General features: G+C 36.2%; 1 protein-coding gene across 1 annotated transcript in view; it reads left to right on the top strand.

The window, feature by feature from the left end:
- The window catches only part of LOC108573162 (heparan sulfate 2-O-sulfotransferase pipe), a 102044-nt gene continuing 84944 nt past the window's right edge, over positions 1-17100 (top strand). The window contains exon 1 of the mRNA XM_017935549.1: positions 1-50. Within this exon, the coding sequence (XP_017791038.1) occupies positions 1-50 (50 nt within the window). The remainder of the gene's footprint in view (positions 51-17100) is intronic.

The raw sequence follows: 17100 nt of genomic DNA, 5'->3' as shown, positions 1-17100 counted from the left end.
ATGCTGAACGACAACGCGTGGAAGCACAGGCGGGTGCCTGTACCGAAGAGGTGAGTTTCACCGGTTTTAATCGACACCTACCAACTCTCATTTCTCTTACTGATTGCATGTTGCCGTTGGTAAATTCTTGCGACTGTCTCACGAGACGAACTGAATCTGCTTCTATTTTTTTTTTTTTTTTTGAAATTATACGGTGAATGGGCAATTTTGTTTGGTAACGAGCGTTTCTGATCTATGATTAAGGGAGGATTTCCGTTTGGAGAGGTCAACGATCGATTTCTTTTATTGTATTTTTTCCAAGTAGATTTTGAAAGTGTTGGTAACGTTGTACGCTTGAAATCGAGGAAATGACAGAGTTGTAATGATTTCAAGAAAGTGATGCACCGAATGGGAATGTTAAACGTAGCAAAATCTTTCACAACTTGCACACTGCGGGAAATATTTAATAATTTAAGGAATATTTGAGACAATTGCATGAAAATTAGACTGCGTGTTTCTGAAATATGGCTAAGCGTGTGTGCAAAATTTCAAGTCCCCTGGTTTACAATTTTTTTATCCTAAAAATAACGTCTTCAAAGGGGAATCCCTCTTAAACGAAAAATTCAATTCTATCTTTTATCTGTAATTTCTGTATAATTGTTCCCATTTATTTTGTCGTTAATTTATTTCTGTTCATGGGAAGTGTAATCTAAAGTGAAAACGTTAATGTTTAAGCGTGCTTCTGTTACTCGTGTGAGTATGTAACGTGGAAAACGGCACGACGAGGTATTACGGAGAAAACAGTGGAGCTTTCTTAAACGAAAAATTGAAAAATTCCATTCTCTCTTTTGTACGAAATTTTGTTGGAAATTTTCTAGAAAAACAGTTAAACCAACCTGTTTTCAATCTACCAACATGTGGGCGCAATCTTGTGACCTTCCGTGTTTTATTGCTAAAACGGTAACTCTGATTGCTCTAAAGTGGTTCTGTACAACTGTGTCATTGCTGTAGGGGGCTAGCATGTTATTGCTCGTCCACTGCTAAATCAATAATAATATTTTATGCTATGATAAATTCATCCAACGAAACCTATCATTTCCCGTTATTTATTGTCTAAGTAATAAGCTTGATTGTGCAAATTGGAAAAGATTATACGCGTCCATTGAAACGCTATAATTTTCGATTCGATCCAGAGATCCAACTGACTTGTCATAACAGCAGATGTATCCACTTTATTAGACATAAATCTACACTCTTACACCTTGTCACACTTCTTCCTGTTTCGTTGAATTCGTTTATTCTCGTGTTCAACGTGTGCAATTAGAAATCACTTATCCTCGGTTACGAAAATGAGAGAATTTTGATAATTACGACTAGTGAAGAATGAACTAATTGTTACTAGGTAATGCAGTAACTTTTCTTCTTCGAAATAAATTCGTTTCTTTTGACCAATATTTCTTCTCTCTTCGTTTACCAAAACTGATAAAATTTTAATAATTGTAACAAATTGGAAATTGTGACAAACTTAATGCGATATGATTTTCACTCTCTAACAGATTTGTATATTTTTCACATCCAACAGACACCTTACACCGTTTAAAAATTTCCAATAAATTCGCGCCGTTTAGATCAATATTTCAAACGTACCTTTAAATGCTACGAGAAAATGTAGTCACCACCTCGTTCCACAACTTCTTCTCATCTTTTCGCTAAATTCGACGTAAAATTCCTTCAATTTTTCATTAAAAAATTTTTCCACCGTCACCTCTCGTAAAATCAATATTGTCAAATTTTGTTGCTCGCTAAAAAGTGTAACGCACGAGACGGATGATAGTCTAACGGGGCAATGTCCGGAGAATACGGTGGGTGTGATAAAACTTCTCAACCGGATTCGCGTAATTTCTTTTTACGCGTTTTCTGCCGCACGCGATCTGGTATTATCGCGGTGAAAAATGATTTTCTTCCGATTTTAGTGTCCCGGACGTTTCACCGCTGTTGCTTCTTTTAACTTTTCCGAGCACAGTGGCGCACGTCTGAACGAATGCTTTCACTTCTCGGAAGCAACTCGAAATGCAAAACAGCAGGTCGTCAATTTGTATTTATTTATTGGACGACCGTTTGAATGGACAATTAGGGCAAACCGGGCAGCGATGGACCACTTACATACATGAATTTTGAAATACCCGTTAGATTTCACGAACATTATCATACTTAAATACGTGTTGTATTTCCCGCCAAAAGTTTGTCTAATTGCGAGTTTTTCAGCCTCTTAATTTAACTTCGATGTCAGAATTTATTAAGTTTTGCTGCGTAATATTGAATTTGAAGCGTTTCTTTTTTTATTTTCATCCGTTTTGGTGCGTTTCGGTTTAACTAACGCACAGTGTATGGGACAGTTGTTACCATTTTTACATGCCTATTTTTGAAAAGAGTGTTGTAATTTCTGTAGCATCGAATATTATCACCGTAAGTTCATTTAATATACCAGATAACAAGCAGATCTCTCCGCTTTCTGTTCAAAGGCGAAATTCTACCTTTAAAAGAAGTGGTCCATCACTCTACGATGAATCGTTAATCGACGCGAGTAATTTCTTGACGGTACAACGAATTCGTTCATTCTCAGTTCTATATTTACCCGAGCAAGAAAATTTTCGTAACGATAATACGCCAAAAGCAAGGATGACAAGTGGTTGTCGGACGGAATAATTTCCCAATCCTCGGTATTTATATAAATACACTCGATGCTCGGCTGTCGATACAGCAAAATTTCATCGATTCTAACAGTCCTGTTATTAAGTGTTATTAGGTGTTGTAATCATGCGGTAACGCATCGAATATCCGTCTTACCGGTGTCCCGGTGCGTTTGCACGCTTTTCAATTGAACTCTATCAGAAGTGAAGTGAGAAAACGGTTGATGAATCGTTAGTTGGTCCAAGCACAAAGCGTGAGAGCGTAGGTCTCGTGTCTCAAATCGATTTATCAGCAGGTACACTATACATACACGTGTATGTATACGTATATACACACATTCGACGCGTTAAAATGCTTAACCCCGGAATACCGGCGGGTTCAGCAAACGAATACGAACTCCTGCTAATAGATAAGTGTCTCTTCTGCTATTACTTCAACCGGACGCGTTAGATTTATAGCCGAAGAACCAGTCTTTTTTCCACGGTAGCTTGGTGAATTATTAACAACTCGAATAAGCTTCTTCTATTCGTGAACGGTGTTTCCGAAGGAGGGACACGTTGGGTATATTATAACGGGCGAGGTCGAGTTTAATAAGGGGGGAAAAGAAAAAGACGGCGGTGTTGGTATTGGTTTTGTTATCGAGAGGTTGATTGAGGTTCATTCGATTTCATGATATTTGTGATTCAGCGTGCTAAAGTTCGTGCGAGAGTGTCGGTTTTCTGGTTGTTCTTGCGGACGTGTGTGCAGAGGTGTAGTATAGAGCTGTGGTCGATTATTACGAGAGGAGTGGATCGATATCCGTTAGATTTGAATCTTTTAACGGAGTGTTCGATTTCTGGACGATGGAAGAGTTGGCTATTCGATGCTTGGTATTGGAAGGGATTGTCGGAGTAAAAAATTGTTGCGATTGGAAGAAATTGTTGGAATTGAAAGAATTGTTGGAATTGGAAGAAACTGTTGGAATTGGAAGAAACTGTTGGAATTGGAAGAAACTGTTGGAATTGGAAGAAATTGTTGGAATTGAACGAATTTTTTGGAATAACAAATCGTTGGAATTGGAAGAAATTGTTGGAATTGGAAGAATTGTTGGAATTGGAAGAAACTGTTGGAATTGGAAGAAACTGTTGAAATTGAAAGAATTGTTGGAATTGTTGGAATTGGAAAAATTGTTGGAATTGGATGAAATTGTTGGAATTGGAAGAAATTGTTGGAATTGAAAGAATTTTTTGAAATAACAAATCGTTGGAATTGGAAGAAATTGTCGGAATAAAAATTTGGTGGAATTGGAAGTTGTCAAAATAAAGAATTGTTGGAATTGGAAGAATTTTTTGGTATGAAAAGTTGTTGGAATTGGAAGAAATTGTTGAAATAAAAATTTGTTCAAATTGGAAGAAATTGTTGGAATTGGAAGAAGTTGTCGGAATAAAGAATTGTTGGACTTGGAAGAAATTGTCGGAATAGAGAATTGTTGGGATTGGAAGAATTTTTTGGAATAAAAAACTGTTGGAATTGGAAGAAATTGTTGGAATTGGAAGAAATTGTTGGAATTGGAAGAAATTGTTGGAATTGGAAGAAATTGTTGGAATTGGAAGAAATTGTTGGAATTGGAAGAAATTGTTGGAATTGGAAGAAATTGTTGGAATTGGAAGAAATTGTTGGAATTGGAAGAAATTGTTGGAATTGGAAGAAATTCATCAGAATAAGAAATTGCCAGAATTTATCACTAATAACTTGTTGTTTGTTTAAAAAGTAGACGTGAATTTGATATCTTCTAGTGTTAATTACAGTGGGACACTAACAATTCGCGTTGTAAAATTGTGAGAGTATATTATCATATACTACAATACAATTAAATAAATGAATAAACAATGGATCGTGAAGTAATAATCGCTCTCTAACATTTAATACAAATATCTCCAGCGTAGAGAAATTTCATTTTAATTACTAGAAAATTCATCTGAACTTTCATGTTTATTTACTTTGATCGAAAGTGATAAGTCCTATGTAAGTACGTCAGCTAAGATTCATTTCTTAACGAACAATGTTAAGAAATTAACAGTTGTGCATTAGAGAATGATGATGAGAAGGAATAAGAATTTTCTTATCTCTCGTATCAACCACTTGAAATCCTGAATTTCATTCAATTCTAATCCTATTTGAAATTGCACATTTTCACGTAGTTTGCGAAGTAAAACTTTCATTCTGCGAATAATCATATTCTTTTACGTACCATTCAGCCAGAATGAATAAAAGACTGAGATAAATCTTTCCAAGGTATAAGAGTTTTCTTATCTTTCATGTCAGACACTTCAAATCCTGAATTTCCTTCAATTTCAATCCAATCTTCCAAACAATGCTGCAATCTGTTTAAAATTGCATATTCTCGCACATAATTTGCAGAGTGAGATATTCATTCTAACATTTTTTTACATACCATTCAACCGTGCTAAACAGAAGACAGAAATTAATTTTTCTCTTCCTCAATCCAAAAGTGTTCCACGCGAATTTGAAATTTCTACCCAAAATCATTCAACTTGACCTTTGAGTATCCAACCAGTCAACGAACGCAAGTTTCCAAAATAAATGAAGGGAACAATGGACGAGCAATTGCAAATGGAAACGATTAAAAAACGAACTTTCTTCCCACGTGGAACGCAGCCTGTCTTAACTTTCATCCATAACACGATGGACTCACGTGGAATAATTACTCGAGCCGAGTAGGAAAAAGTTTCATTGAGGAGGAAAGATGTACCGCGAGGTATATTCCTAAATGACGTTTAGATGCATCATTTCCAGCGAGCATGGACGATATAATGGATTAAAGGTCATCCGGTAAGGTCTGCTGCTGCAACTGCACCGAACAAATCGATCCATCACGTTGATTGGACAGCGGAATAATGCGAATTGTAGGAGAATCGTTTGCGCTCTCTGTAAATTCGCCATTATTTTCTTTTGCGTGTGTACGCGCGTTTGTGAACGAAACACGATGACAACTTGATCTCGTTCTTCACGTCCAACTTTTACGGGTCGATTCGAGGGTTCTCTCAATTTATTTTGTTGTTTGATTAAAGCATTAAAATGAATAGTAATCGAGGATATTTTCAGTATTGGATTTTTTCAAAGATCTTTTTTCCTTTTAAATTCTTTTATTTTTTAAGATGCAATATTATATCTTCTTAGAGAACCGAAGAGAAGAGAAGAGAAACGATTAAAATGAAGAGTAATTAAGAATATTTGTAGTATTGGTTGTTTTGAAAGAATTTTCCTACAAAAATTCTTTTATTTTCTGAATTGCAATATTATATCTACTTAGAGTGCCGAAGAGAAGAGAACATTGAAGCATGAAACGATTAAAATGTGCACTAATTGAGGATATTTTTAAGATTGCTTGTTTTAGAAGATTTCTCCTACAAATTCTTTTATTTTCAGAGTTGCAATATTATATCTAAACAACGTTAAAGCGTTAAAATGATTAAAACGATTAGTAAGATTAATTTTCACGATTAAAGTGAACAGTAATTGAAAATATCTTTAGCATTTTTCCCAAAAAATTCTTTTAATTTTGAAGTTGAAACATAATTGATACAAAATTTAGACTCGTTGTTTATTGTTATTTATTCCACAGAAAAGAAACGTTTCGTTAATTCACGAATTTGAACTAACAGTAAAACGAAGATTCTTCTTCAATGATTTCGAAACGTTTTTGTTTTTATCCACCAGGATTACTCAATCCTAACAATATACCATTAAAACGAGATTAAAAAACAAGTGAAATATTACAGAGTTGGATAATAAATTCAATATAAAATGCCTCGTAAATTAAAATCTAAATAACCAGTTATGTTAGCGAGAAAAAGAGTGTTACTGTGACATCAGAAGGCTAATATAAAAACCACGAGATTTTGTTTTGACCAAATTCTACCAGATTTCACGTGAATTCGTACATATCAGGTAAGACAGTGACGTAACTATACCTGAAACCTGTAAATCGAATATTTTTGTCCAGAGTTAAATCTAATGAATATGTATTATATGTTATTTAAAAAGAAATTTGTTCTTCCTGAAGAATCCTGTAAAAAGTGAAATTGATGATTCGACTGAAAATCAAAATTCATCGATATTTATTTAAAGATCTTATGTCGCTATATCTTCTAGAATAAAATGTCGCTTATTTTAAACGATACAGTGACAAATAACAGATAAATTTATCTGTACAATGATTGATACATCTGTTGAAATGTATTTGGAAAAATTTCACAATTTAAAAATTTCATTCAATTTTTCTCGGAAAGAGAAGAAAATTATGGTCAACGTTTAAAACAGTCGTATAACAAAATGACATTCCACTAAAGTCGTTTCACTTGTCGTTGGAATTGTCAGTGCCGTCTGAAACGTTTAGCTTGTCTGGCTAAATCTCACGAAAGAACTACCGTTTTCCGTAATTGCCCCTGGAACATCCACTTTTAGCTACATTCAATTAGACAGATCAAGTTAATTGCTTTTAAAACAGTGTCGTCGCCGTCAATCGCCATTGTGACTTGTCACATTTAACGACTGCCGGTGGTTCGTTTTTCTTCTCTCTTTGTAAATACACGAAACTTTCCACGGATTCGCGGCAACGATTCGAGTGAAAATAGAAGGAAAACAACGCAATTTCAGGAACTGTCTACGTTTTACCGGTAAATCGGGTTAATTGCACGGTTCTCATCCTGCGAACAGATCACTTGTTATTAGGAAGTATTTCTTCGATAACCGTTATCTCTGACAATCTTGGAATAGTTTTCAGGAAAATTACTTCATATTGTAAAGAACGAGTGGAACAGACGTAAGAAGGAGAAATTTAATAATTCCTTCGTAAGATGAATATTTTTCATAGCGCAAACGAAGAGCGATCTATTGTTATTAGAAAGTATTTCTTGGACGATCGTTGCCTGCGACAATCTCGGAATATTTTTTAGGAAAATTGCTTCGGATTGTAAACAACGAGCTGAGAAGACGTGAGAAGAGAAATGTAAGAGTAATATTTTTAGTAGCACAAAGGAGAAATAATTAAAAAGTTTTTTCAACTCTAATAAAAATTCATTTGCACTGATAACACGGTTTTTCACGCATCCAGCATAATCACGACTATACTCGTATTGCAAAGAATGAGCTGAGCAGACACAGGAAGAGAAACGAATAATTCCTTCGTAAAAATTAAAAATTGTTTTCAACTCTATCGTTGAAACGAAGTAAGAAAAATTCATTTGCACTGATAACACGGTTTTTCACGCATCCAACATAATCACGACTATACTCGTATTGCAAAGAATGAGCTGAGCAGACGTAAGAAGAGAAATGAAATAATTCCTTCGTAAAAATGATAAAAAAAAGTTTTCAACTCTATCGTTGAAACGAAGTAAGAAAAATTCATTTGCACCGATCATACGATCTTCCATGTATAATTACAGCTATAACAGGACACAGCTTTTTCGTCGTTCGTTCGATGCTCCAGGTGAACGACCAGATCGAAGGGAGCAGCGCGGCATTTCTTATTATCCTAGCTATTTGCGAGAATCGAAAGTCGTGCATGGTGTATGAGTGTCATTACACACTGGATAATAGTTTCCAAAGGCAGCGATGTTACGAGGCCATTATCATCGTGAACTCTCACTGACTTGGCGAACGTGACGTCTACGTGTCTGCACTTTCGATCAGGACTGGCCACATTGGCCATTCACGTGTTTCACCGGATACGATTTTCTAAGTTGACACGATAAGCTGCAGCCTAAGTGCTTTCGTATTCGGTCCTTTAACATCTTGGGACGTTCTTTGGTGCGGTTGTTTTTGTTTTAAGAGGACATCGTGTGGAGATGACTGATTTTTGTGCGAGATCGATCATTCTGCGCAACTGCTAACCGTATTAATAAAAGTAGTTAAACTGTTGAAGATATAAAGCACAAGTGTGCGTATTTTTAAACGCAGGGCGAATATGCGTGTTTGGAGGAAAAATTCATTTGCTTTCTAAATTCTTTCAAAATTGCTTTTGTATTGGAATATTGTTGAGGTTTGACAAACCTAATGCTATAATTTTCGTTCATTTTGAGGGATGTTATCTATTTTAAACGTAGAAATACCGGAAAGATATCAATGAGAGACTGAACTGGTTCAGGACCAACAATATATTGAGGAAAGATCTTGGAATAACATTGTTAAAAAAGGAAATTGCAAAGTGTACAACAAAATATTTAAATAGACTGCTAAACCAGACGAATAGCTGAACAATTACTTGATGAATGTCAAGACACACGCTTGTAACCGTTCTAACGCCTCGAAAACAAAAACTAAAGCAATTCTAACGCCTCTGTGACGTCTATACGTGTTATTAAACAAAGAAGACGCAAGCCTATGGCCAAAATATCTATAATTCACTGTGTTAATGCTGTTACAGTTAAATCACTTGTTTATTCTTAGTTCGTAACTGATTAGCAAATTAAACGAGAGTGATAAAGAGAAGAAAATAATTATCGTTGTATTTGCAAAATTCAATTTCTGTTTTAATAAAAATTTGAAATAAGTATGAAATTTCATTTGATGCTATTGCAGTTAAATCGTTTGATTTTCTTATTTTGTAACAGATTAGGAAATTAAACGAGGATGGCAAAGAGAAGAAAATAATTTTCATTGTATTTGCAAAATTCAATTTCTGTTTTAATAAAAATTTGAAATAAATGTTAAGTTTCGTTCGGTTTTGCTTTTATAAAAATTTGAGACGAATGTCATCTTTATTACTCCAATAAAAAGGCAAAGATTTCGATAGAAATAAGTAACAAATCAGAGATCAGACGAAACTGATGAAAATACGTGCTAGAACCGCGCGTGTGTATGAGAATTTATGTGGATTTAACGGATAATTCTGAAAATGAAGAGGCACGAGCTTGCGAAAGCAATAAATCGAACAACCCGAAGATTCTACGTTTGATTCCGCTGAATCATGCGGATTGTTCGTGTGTACGTGTGCTATAAATCGACAATGAGATTGCGTCACGGGCGAAATGGGATTCCGGAAAGCCTAAAACCACAGGATCGATTGAAGCATGACTTCTGTGCTGTTTGATCACCGTAAGTCTCCATTCTAACAGAAAGAAATGTTCCTTCGAACAAGGATCATTTGTCTTCGTAAAATTTTCTTACAAAAGATAACACTATAGAACTATCTATTAAGTCGTCCCATAAATTCCTGTCGAATTTTATCACTTAGATCAATATATCCAACGAATCTCTAAATTGGAGAAAAAAACGAAACCTAAGTGCCTTCTCATTCCACAATTTCCTATTTTTTTTTTTCTTTTGGTAAGATAGTTATGTCGTCACTATAGAATTTCTTTGGATTTTCATTTAAAATATTTTTCGCTTTCGGCTAATACTATTTTCATTTTTTTTAACAAAATGTACGAATTTTATGAAAATATAATTATTGCACGCGTAAATTTTCGATTGGAACAGTTGAACAATGTGTTAACTCGCAATTTCCCGGTTATTATTAACCGCACATTAACCGTGGTCAAAAGTTTAGAAGCACTTACTCCTTACGTTCCGATCGATTTCGAGCGACAGCTATTAAATTCACTTTAGTTTAATAGATTTCAGTACTAAAACTAGTTTCGAACTTTTAACCTTCGGTTAATACGAAAATTACTGAAATTCTTCGTTTCTTTCTGAATTTTAAGTGCCTTCTCTGTAACTTTGCCTTAATTCTCCGGTGGGCGGGAAAAAAATATGAGAGAAATTTTGGCCAAACAGAATAAATACGCTAATATTGCTGTCCTTTGCTTACGGTTGCGAGATTCTAATAGTACACGAGCCATTTAGAAGCCACAGTGACACTCCGTAAAATAAAATTAATGAAATTTCTCTTATTTCTGAAAAATTAAGTGTGCTTTCACACTAAAATTGGAAGAATATCAAAAAAGTGGAGCTAATCATTTTCGCTTCTGAGTGGCTCACACGTCAAAAATACAGTATATCATAAGTACTTCTCCGCAAAATTAATAATTTTGACTTAAACTCTTTTTCCCACTCGCCAGAAAGCTGTAATATTAAAAGTTTAGCACAGAACAACTTTACACGTGGTCGCTCCTTGTTTAGTCTATCGTCCTTCCTGCTCGACTTCTCGTACACGACTGAGACTGCTTCGGCGAAATGTCGAGGGGACCTGTTCCAAAACATTGTTTTTGCCTAACTGAACTAGATATCGTCATTGTTTACTTTACAGTTAACTTCTCAATACTAAGTGTAACATTTATTTGCCGAGCTATCGAAAATTTTTCGTTCAATTTCGTATTTCCAAATATCCACCGACGTACTTAGTACCTTTCCTGTCGAAATACCGTTCGCCATAACGGTGCTAACAAAATTCCAACGCAATTAAAGTCATATTACAATGTGATTATCAGCTGTATTAATAACAGCTGTTCGAAAATGAAAAATTGCCTAGGAACATCCGCACTGGAACACCGTCTGCCACTTTATCTTCCGCAAAATTCCAGTTGCCCACGTAAAGCTGGAATTTCCGTGATTATTTTTCTCCCCGGGTATCAATCTGTGATCGCGTGCCATTAATCAGCCGCCATTAACCTCTTGCCTTATAATATCCGGTCACACTCGAGGCGCAAATTATGGTTGAAATGTAACAAGTACCTGAGAGCTTCGCTTGTGTACGTAAGTACGCACGATTTATCGCTATTTCACTTTTACAGGCTTCGGACAAATATTCGATTTTACGCTTGAAATGATTTAGCTTCTCGTAAAGAAAAGCTTGATTATACAATAGGATTCTTTTCGATAATACAAAGAATGTTCTGAGAATTTTTTAAGCAGAATGTAAAAAATTGATTCTCTTACAATTATAAAAAGTTACGAAAGCAAAGAGGCACCTAAATCATAAAAAAGAATTTTCTATTTCATTATCGTACAGCTACCTGACTCACCTGAAATTGCGTAACTCGTTTAATCGTCGAACTGTGTTGCACAAAAGTGTGCAAAAACGTACGAACGATTTTTGCTTTAAATTGAAAAAAGTGTACGCACATAAGCTATGGAGTATTGCGTCCCGTAAGTTCGTGCCTGAAGTGAAAAATATTTCAATGAAAATCCAAGGAAATACTGTAGCGATGACATAACGGTCTTACAAAAGAACAAAGTTGTGGAACGAAAACGAGTTTACGTATTTTTATCAAATTTAAAGGTTCGTTGGGAATATTGATCTAAACTTGCTACCATACTACAGTGGGTGATGAAATTATTAGAGCCACAATAAGAAAAATACGTTTTCTCTGTTTGCGTAGAAATAAAATCAACGTTTTCACACTAGATAATTTTTAATCAACGATTCTTCGCTAAAGATACACAAAACAACGAAACTTAGCTTATGTACTTATCAAAAATACAGTTAAGAAGTAACAATAAAGTCCCTTTTTTCAATTATAAGTAATTTACGAAGCGCTACAACTAGCGAAAATACTAACAAAAATTAAAATGATCTATAAACGAAGAAAACTGTAGCACACGGTTCTCAAGCAGCGATTTGCTGTACTAATACCAAAATAACGTTCTAAAGTGTCGTCAAGTGTACATTTAGAATTTGTAAACATCAACGCTCCCTAAAAAAAAAAAAATAACAAGAATTCAATATAACTAGCTTTTCATCTGTAAATTAATCGTTACAACGTAAAACCGTCAATTTCTCACAGGTGGCTCTAACAATTAGATCACCCACTGCACCGTAGAAAACGCTACGTTTCGACACGAGCAGAGCTACTAAAAGAAACGTAAGAAACAACAGGTTAATAAGAGCGTGTAGCGAGGTAACGCGTCTAGATCGAAGAGAAGAACTGTTTTCAGTCACCGAACCGGGTTAATTTAAATACGCATAATTGCTGTTACCTTTTACGAGTACCTTCAGTTATGCACCGGATTAAAACGGCTCGCGTGTCATCGTCTGCAACGATGTACATATGTATACTACCTCTTACACTTTCGCGATGCTTCTTCCACAGCTCGATCCCATTAAAAACACGCGATCCAAGCGTTCATTCGTTCGTTGCAAACCGCGATGTTGAGCTTCCGCGGTCTTTGCACCTGTGCGCTGGACACGATGCGTTTTTCCGCCTGAGGAAAATGCCCGCGCGAATACGCTCGTTAGCCCCGCGATCGCCTTCCTACGATAGTGGAAATGATAAAAATGGAACGACTCCTGCGGACACGCATCGTTGTACGGGAGTATCGTTCGCGAACCTTGACTTCGTGGAAAGCCGAGGTTTTCCCGCAGTCGAGGGAATCACGGATGGAACGGTTTTGAAAGAAAGAAAATTTTGTTTGGTAGGATGGAAAAATTGATTAGTTCGAGATTAGGGTATTGGAGAATCCGTGGTGCTGGTTTTATTAGACGAGGTTTTTGAGGGAAAATTGGATTTTACGGTGGAGGTGATTTATTTCCTTGAAAAGAAAAATTTCAATATATAACACATACTTTTTTTTTTTAATAATAGTGAGAGTATTCTAAGAAATTTATTAAAAGTCTAGAAATATGTAATTTTCTCTTAATCAAAGTGTACTTTTTTCGATCGTTCACTGAAGATTTGATTAGATATAAAAATTCGATTTTACGCTATAAACGATCGATTTCCTTGAAAAGAAAAATGTCAATATTTAACACGATTGTTTTTCCGTAATATCGAGGATATTCTAAGAGATTTATTAAAAGTCTAATAATACCTAATTTTCTCTTACTCAAAGTGTACCTTTAAAAATTGAATTTTACGCTTTAAACGGTCTATTTCCTTGAAAAGAAAAATTTCAATATTTAACACGATTGTTTCTCAGTAACGTCGAGAGTATTCCAAGAAATTCATCAAAAGCCTAACAACACGTAATTTCTTCTTAATCAAAGAATGTACGCTTTATTAAGCTTCACAAGTCGCTGAGCTAATAAATCAACGATACGTATCATATACAAGTTCGTTAAAGCAATTAATCGTTACGTCAGGCTTGCGTTAAAAAGAAGAAGAAAAAAGAAGAAAGGAAACGGTAATGTATAGAAGGTAAAGAAACGAAGAAAGTTTCGAAGCGCAGACATGCTTCGAAAAGCACTTGTTCGGTACAGCTGCATTTGCATGATTGGTTGCCCTAACAAAGCTCCAGGAGAATGAGAGATGTGCCACATTATGCGCGTACTTACATCGTGTTAAGGGCTGCCAGTACTCTAAGCGTACGTGTATATACGTGTGATTCTTTATCTGTACGTAGCAATCTTCCGATTTTTCGAGTCCCTTTATGCTAGACGCTTTGAAACACGAGGCGACTGCTTGTTTGGTGACTGGAAAGTAATGTATTATGCAAAGTATTTCGTTCACCGATGATACACTTGTTGTTTCAAACTAAACTTTTTTCTAACTTGTTTGTTGTGTCGGTGGGTGTATCGTAGGAAATCGTGAAAAGCGACAGAAAAATGGAATAAAGATGAGGTACAAGGAATGATTTTAGATATTAGGGTACAATATGCTTTCATTCTATTTTAATCCGATTATTTCACACTAACGCTCTATGTACCATCAACAAATGAAAATGAAGTGGAACCAGAATTTGTCAAATATTGCTAGTCCGAAGCATCAATCAATCAAGTGTACACTTAATAAAACAAGCAAAATTGAAATTTCATTGCATTAAAAGAAGATCGTATCTGAAGGATCTATTAACACGTTGACTGCCAAGCCTATTTTGAAGAAATCTGTTCTAACATTTTCTTTTTTCAATTTATTGTATAGAATTATACAAACACATGTTAATTTTTGTATTACGACTTTAATTTTAATTGTTTTTTCTTTTTGCAAAGAAATGCTTTCGAATTATCTCGTGGTCGGGCGTCTCCGAATAGGATGTAACTTCTACCAGCAAACTGCCAACTACGAGTTATCTCGTAGCTTGGCAGTCAACGTGTTCATAATAAATCGAAAAGAAGAAAATGAGAGATTATCCAACACCAAGTGATAAAGGACCTCACTGCGAGGACCTTGAATAATTTTTACGAGAGCCTTGAATGATCTTTGCAGAGGTCCTTTATCACCAACTGTTAAATCAGTTTTCCACTTTTAACAGTCTCTGCTTCATCACTGCAACAGAACTAGAAAACTCTATACATCAGTGCACAAATGATTACATATTATACCGTAAAAATTGGAAGCACATAGCAACAGTCCTTCATACTTAGCCCGCGAACATTTCAATCGATCCTCGTACACTCCCGTTCACAAGTATTGAATGTGACCCAAATCTAAAGACAGTCGTTAAAAAATTACTAAGTAAGATCCGAAAAGAAATTTTTCAGAATATCCTAGTATAACTAACACACACGTATGCTTTCACGTATTGTTATGTTAAAAAAAAAAGAGACTGGAATCTTCCGTTCAATCCACGTATGGGCAACTCACGGTCCGCGGGCCGGATATTGCCCGCGGCTTCTTTTAGTTTGCCCCGCGATCCGTCCCCACGAAGTCTTTAAGTCCTCTATGTACCGATTAGTATCGCGTTTAATTTTATAATTTTATTTAACATACTAGCCCTTCCTATTTAATATTTAGCCAAAGTTGTATGAAACACATAATCCCGTACAACGTTAAACACTAGGTTTACGGGACGCGTGATTCTGACGCATTTCGAATTTCACTAGGACAATTACAGAAACCGTTTACATTTCTCTCCTACCACTTACGTTTATTATAAATTTTATATAACTACGTTGTTCATATTATCATTCGTTTATAATATGTTGCTTTTAAATAAAATAAGTTGCTTTTTAAAGAAAATATGCGCACGCGTCCGTAAACCTAGTGTTAATATATCGATACATAAAAACACACGCGAAAACCCATTTAGTTTGACCCTTGACTCGGAGAGAGAACGATAATTTTGCCCCAGAACCAAAAAAGCTTGCCCATGCCTGGTCTAATCGATATTCGTCAAAATGAAACATCATCAACGACCGTACACGTTATCAATTCCCATCGAAAAGAAGGAGAAAACCTCTTCCCATCGTTCACATGCATTCCCATAACGGCCCCGTTCGGAAAAGATCGATCCTCGTATGCTCGATGTTCCTCGCGGCATGCAACCATAAGTTTCCTCTCCGTCGTACGTCCGCGGACGCAAAGAAGCGAGTCTTGTTCACCGTACAGACCCACGGCTCGGGATGTCCAAGCGATTCAGACAATCGCGTCGGGAGAAATGAACGCGTGTCCAGATAAAGGAAAACAAGAAACGAACGGTATCGGTCGCGAGACGCGCGGTGTCAACGACACACGGGGACGAGGGAACCGTAAGCTCTTAGGAACGCGCTCGTGAACGCTGTGGAACGCGGGGAGGGCCACCGTGCATAATGAGGATATCTCTGGAAACTCGTCTATTCCGTACGGTTAGCCCGTATCCGTTCGAGCCTGCCAGGCCTAATCGCGCGCGTTCGAATTTCACCGATGGGTTAGAAAGTGTTGCTCGAAGAGGTCTCGGGGTCGGATCTTTAACGGAAATCAGCCTACATTATGATGACCCGTTCGAAAGTCTCGACACGTCTCGTTTTTGCGGGTATTAACGCTAACCGTACCGGCGCTTTGTGTGTACCTATTCTTGTCGGTGCTGGGCGAACCATCGGTTATGAAATGATCAGATTTTTCGGAGAGGAGTAGAGGTGAATGAGTTCGCGGAACCTTGGCGGGTCCTTATATACCTGCGGCACCCCTTCCCCAAAGTCATTAGCAAAGTCGTCAGTAAAATCGGGCGGGAGACTCTGTTTACGCGGGAAACCGATTACTTTTCGCGGGAAATTTTATTGCAATATTACAATGCGGTATAATTTATTAATTTTCGCAATTTTGTTACAAATTTATGCCTTCGGCAAATTGTTATAACGCTACGTACAATAATTCATACATTGTTAGAACTTTTTTCGATAAAAAAGTACGTTTTAACGTTCTCATTACTTACTCGAGGTGAAATCAAGTTCGTGAAAATTAGAAATCCAGCTGACCTATGGTCATAGACTAAATTTTATTTTACGTATATATACGTATTTTATTTTTAACAAGAACGTGGAAAAAACTGGTGCATGGTTTTAAATCAAATTTTAAAATCGGCAATTGGATCGTGCGTGTGGTACTATTAGTGTTAAGGAGTCATTTCAGCGTGGCGACCGAAAAATTGACCAATATTCAGGGATTATTTTTTTAGGTGAATGCAAAATGTGTTGGCAGAGGTTCTGGCCAAGGTGTGACAAAAATTAGTAAGGAAAATTAACTTTAATCCTAGCTTTCGTTTTGACTGAGAATTACTAAATGCAAGTAATCTGTAGTAGATTAGCTTCTGCTACCTGATACAGTACTAAAAGAGTAAATAGCTGAAGCT

Source organism: Habropoda laboriosa, unplaced genomic scaffold, assembly GCF_001263275.1.
Source record: "Habropoda laboriosa isolate 0110345459 unplaced genomic scaffold, ASM126327v1 scaffold124, whole genome shotgun sequence".
NCBI classification, from domain to species: domain Eukaryota; kingdom Metazoa; phylum Arthropoda; class Insecta; order Hymenoptera; family Apidae; genus Habropoda; species Habropoda laboriosa.
The sequence above is the reverse complement of the archived record's forward strand: the minus strand, read 5'-3'. Positions and strand labels throughout refer to the sequence as shown.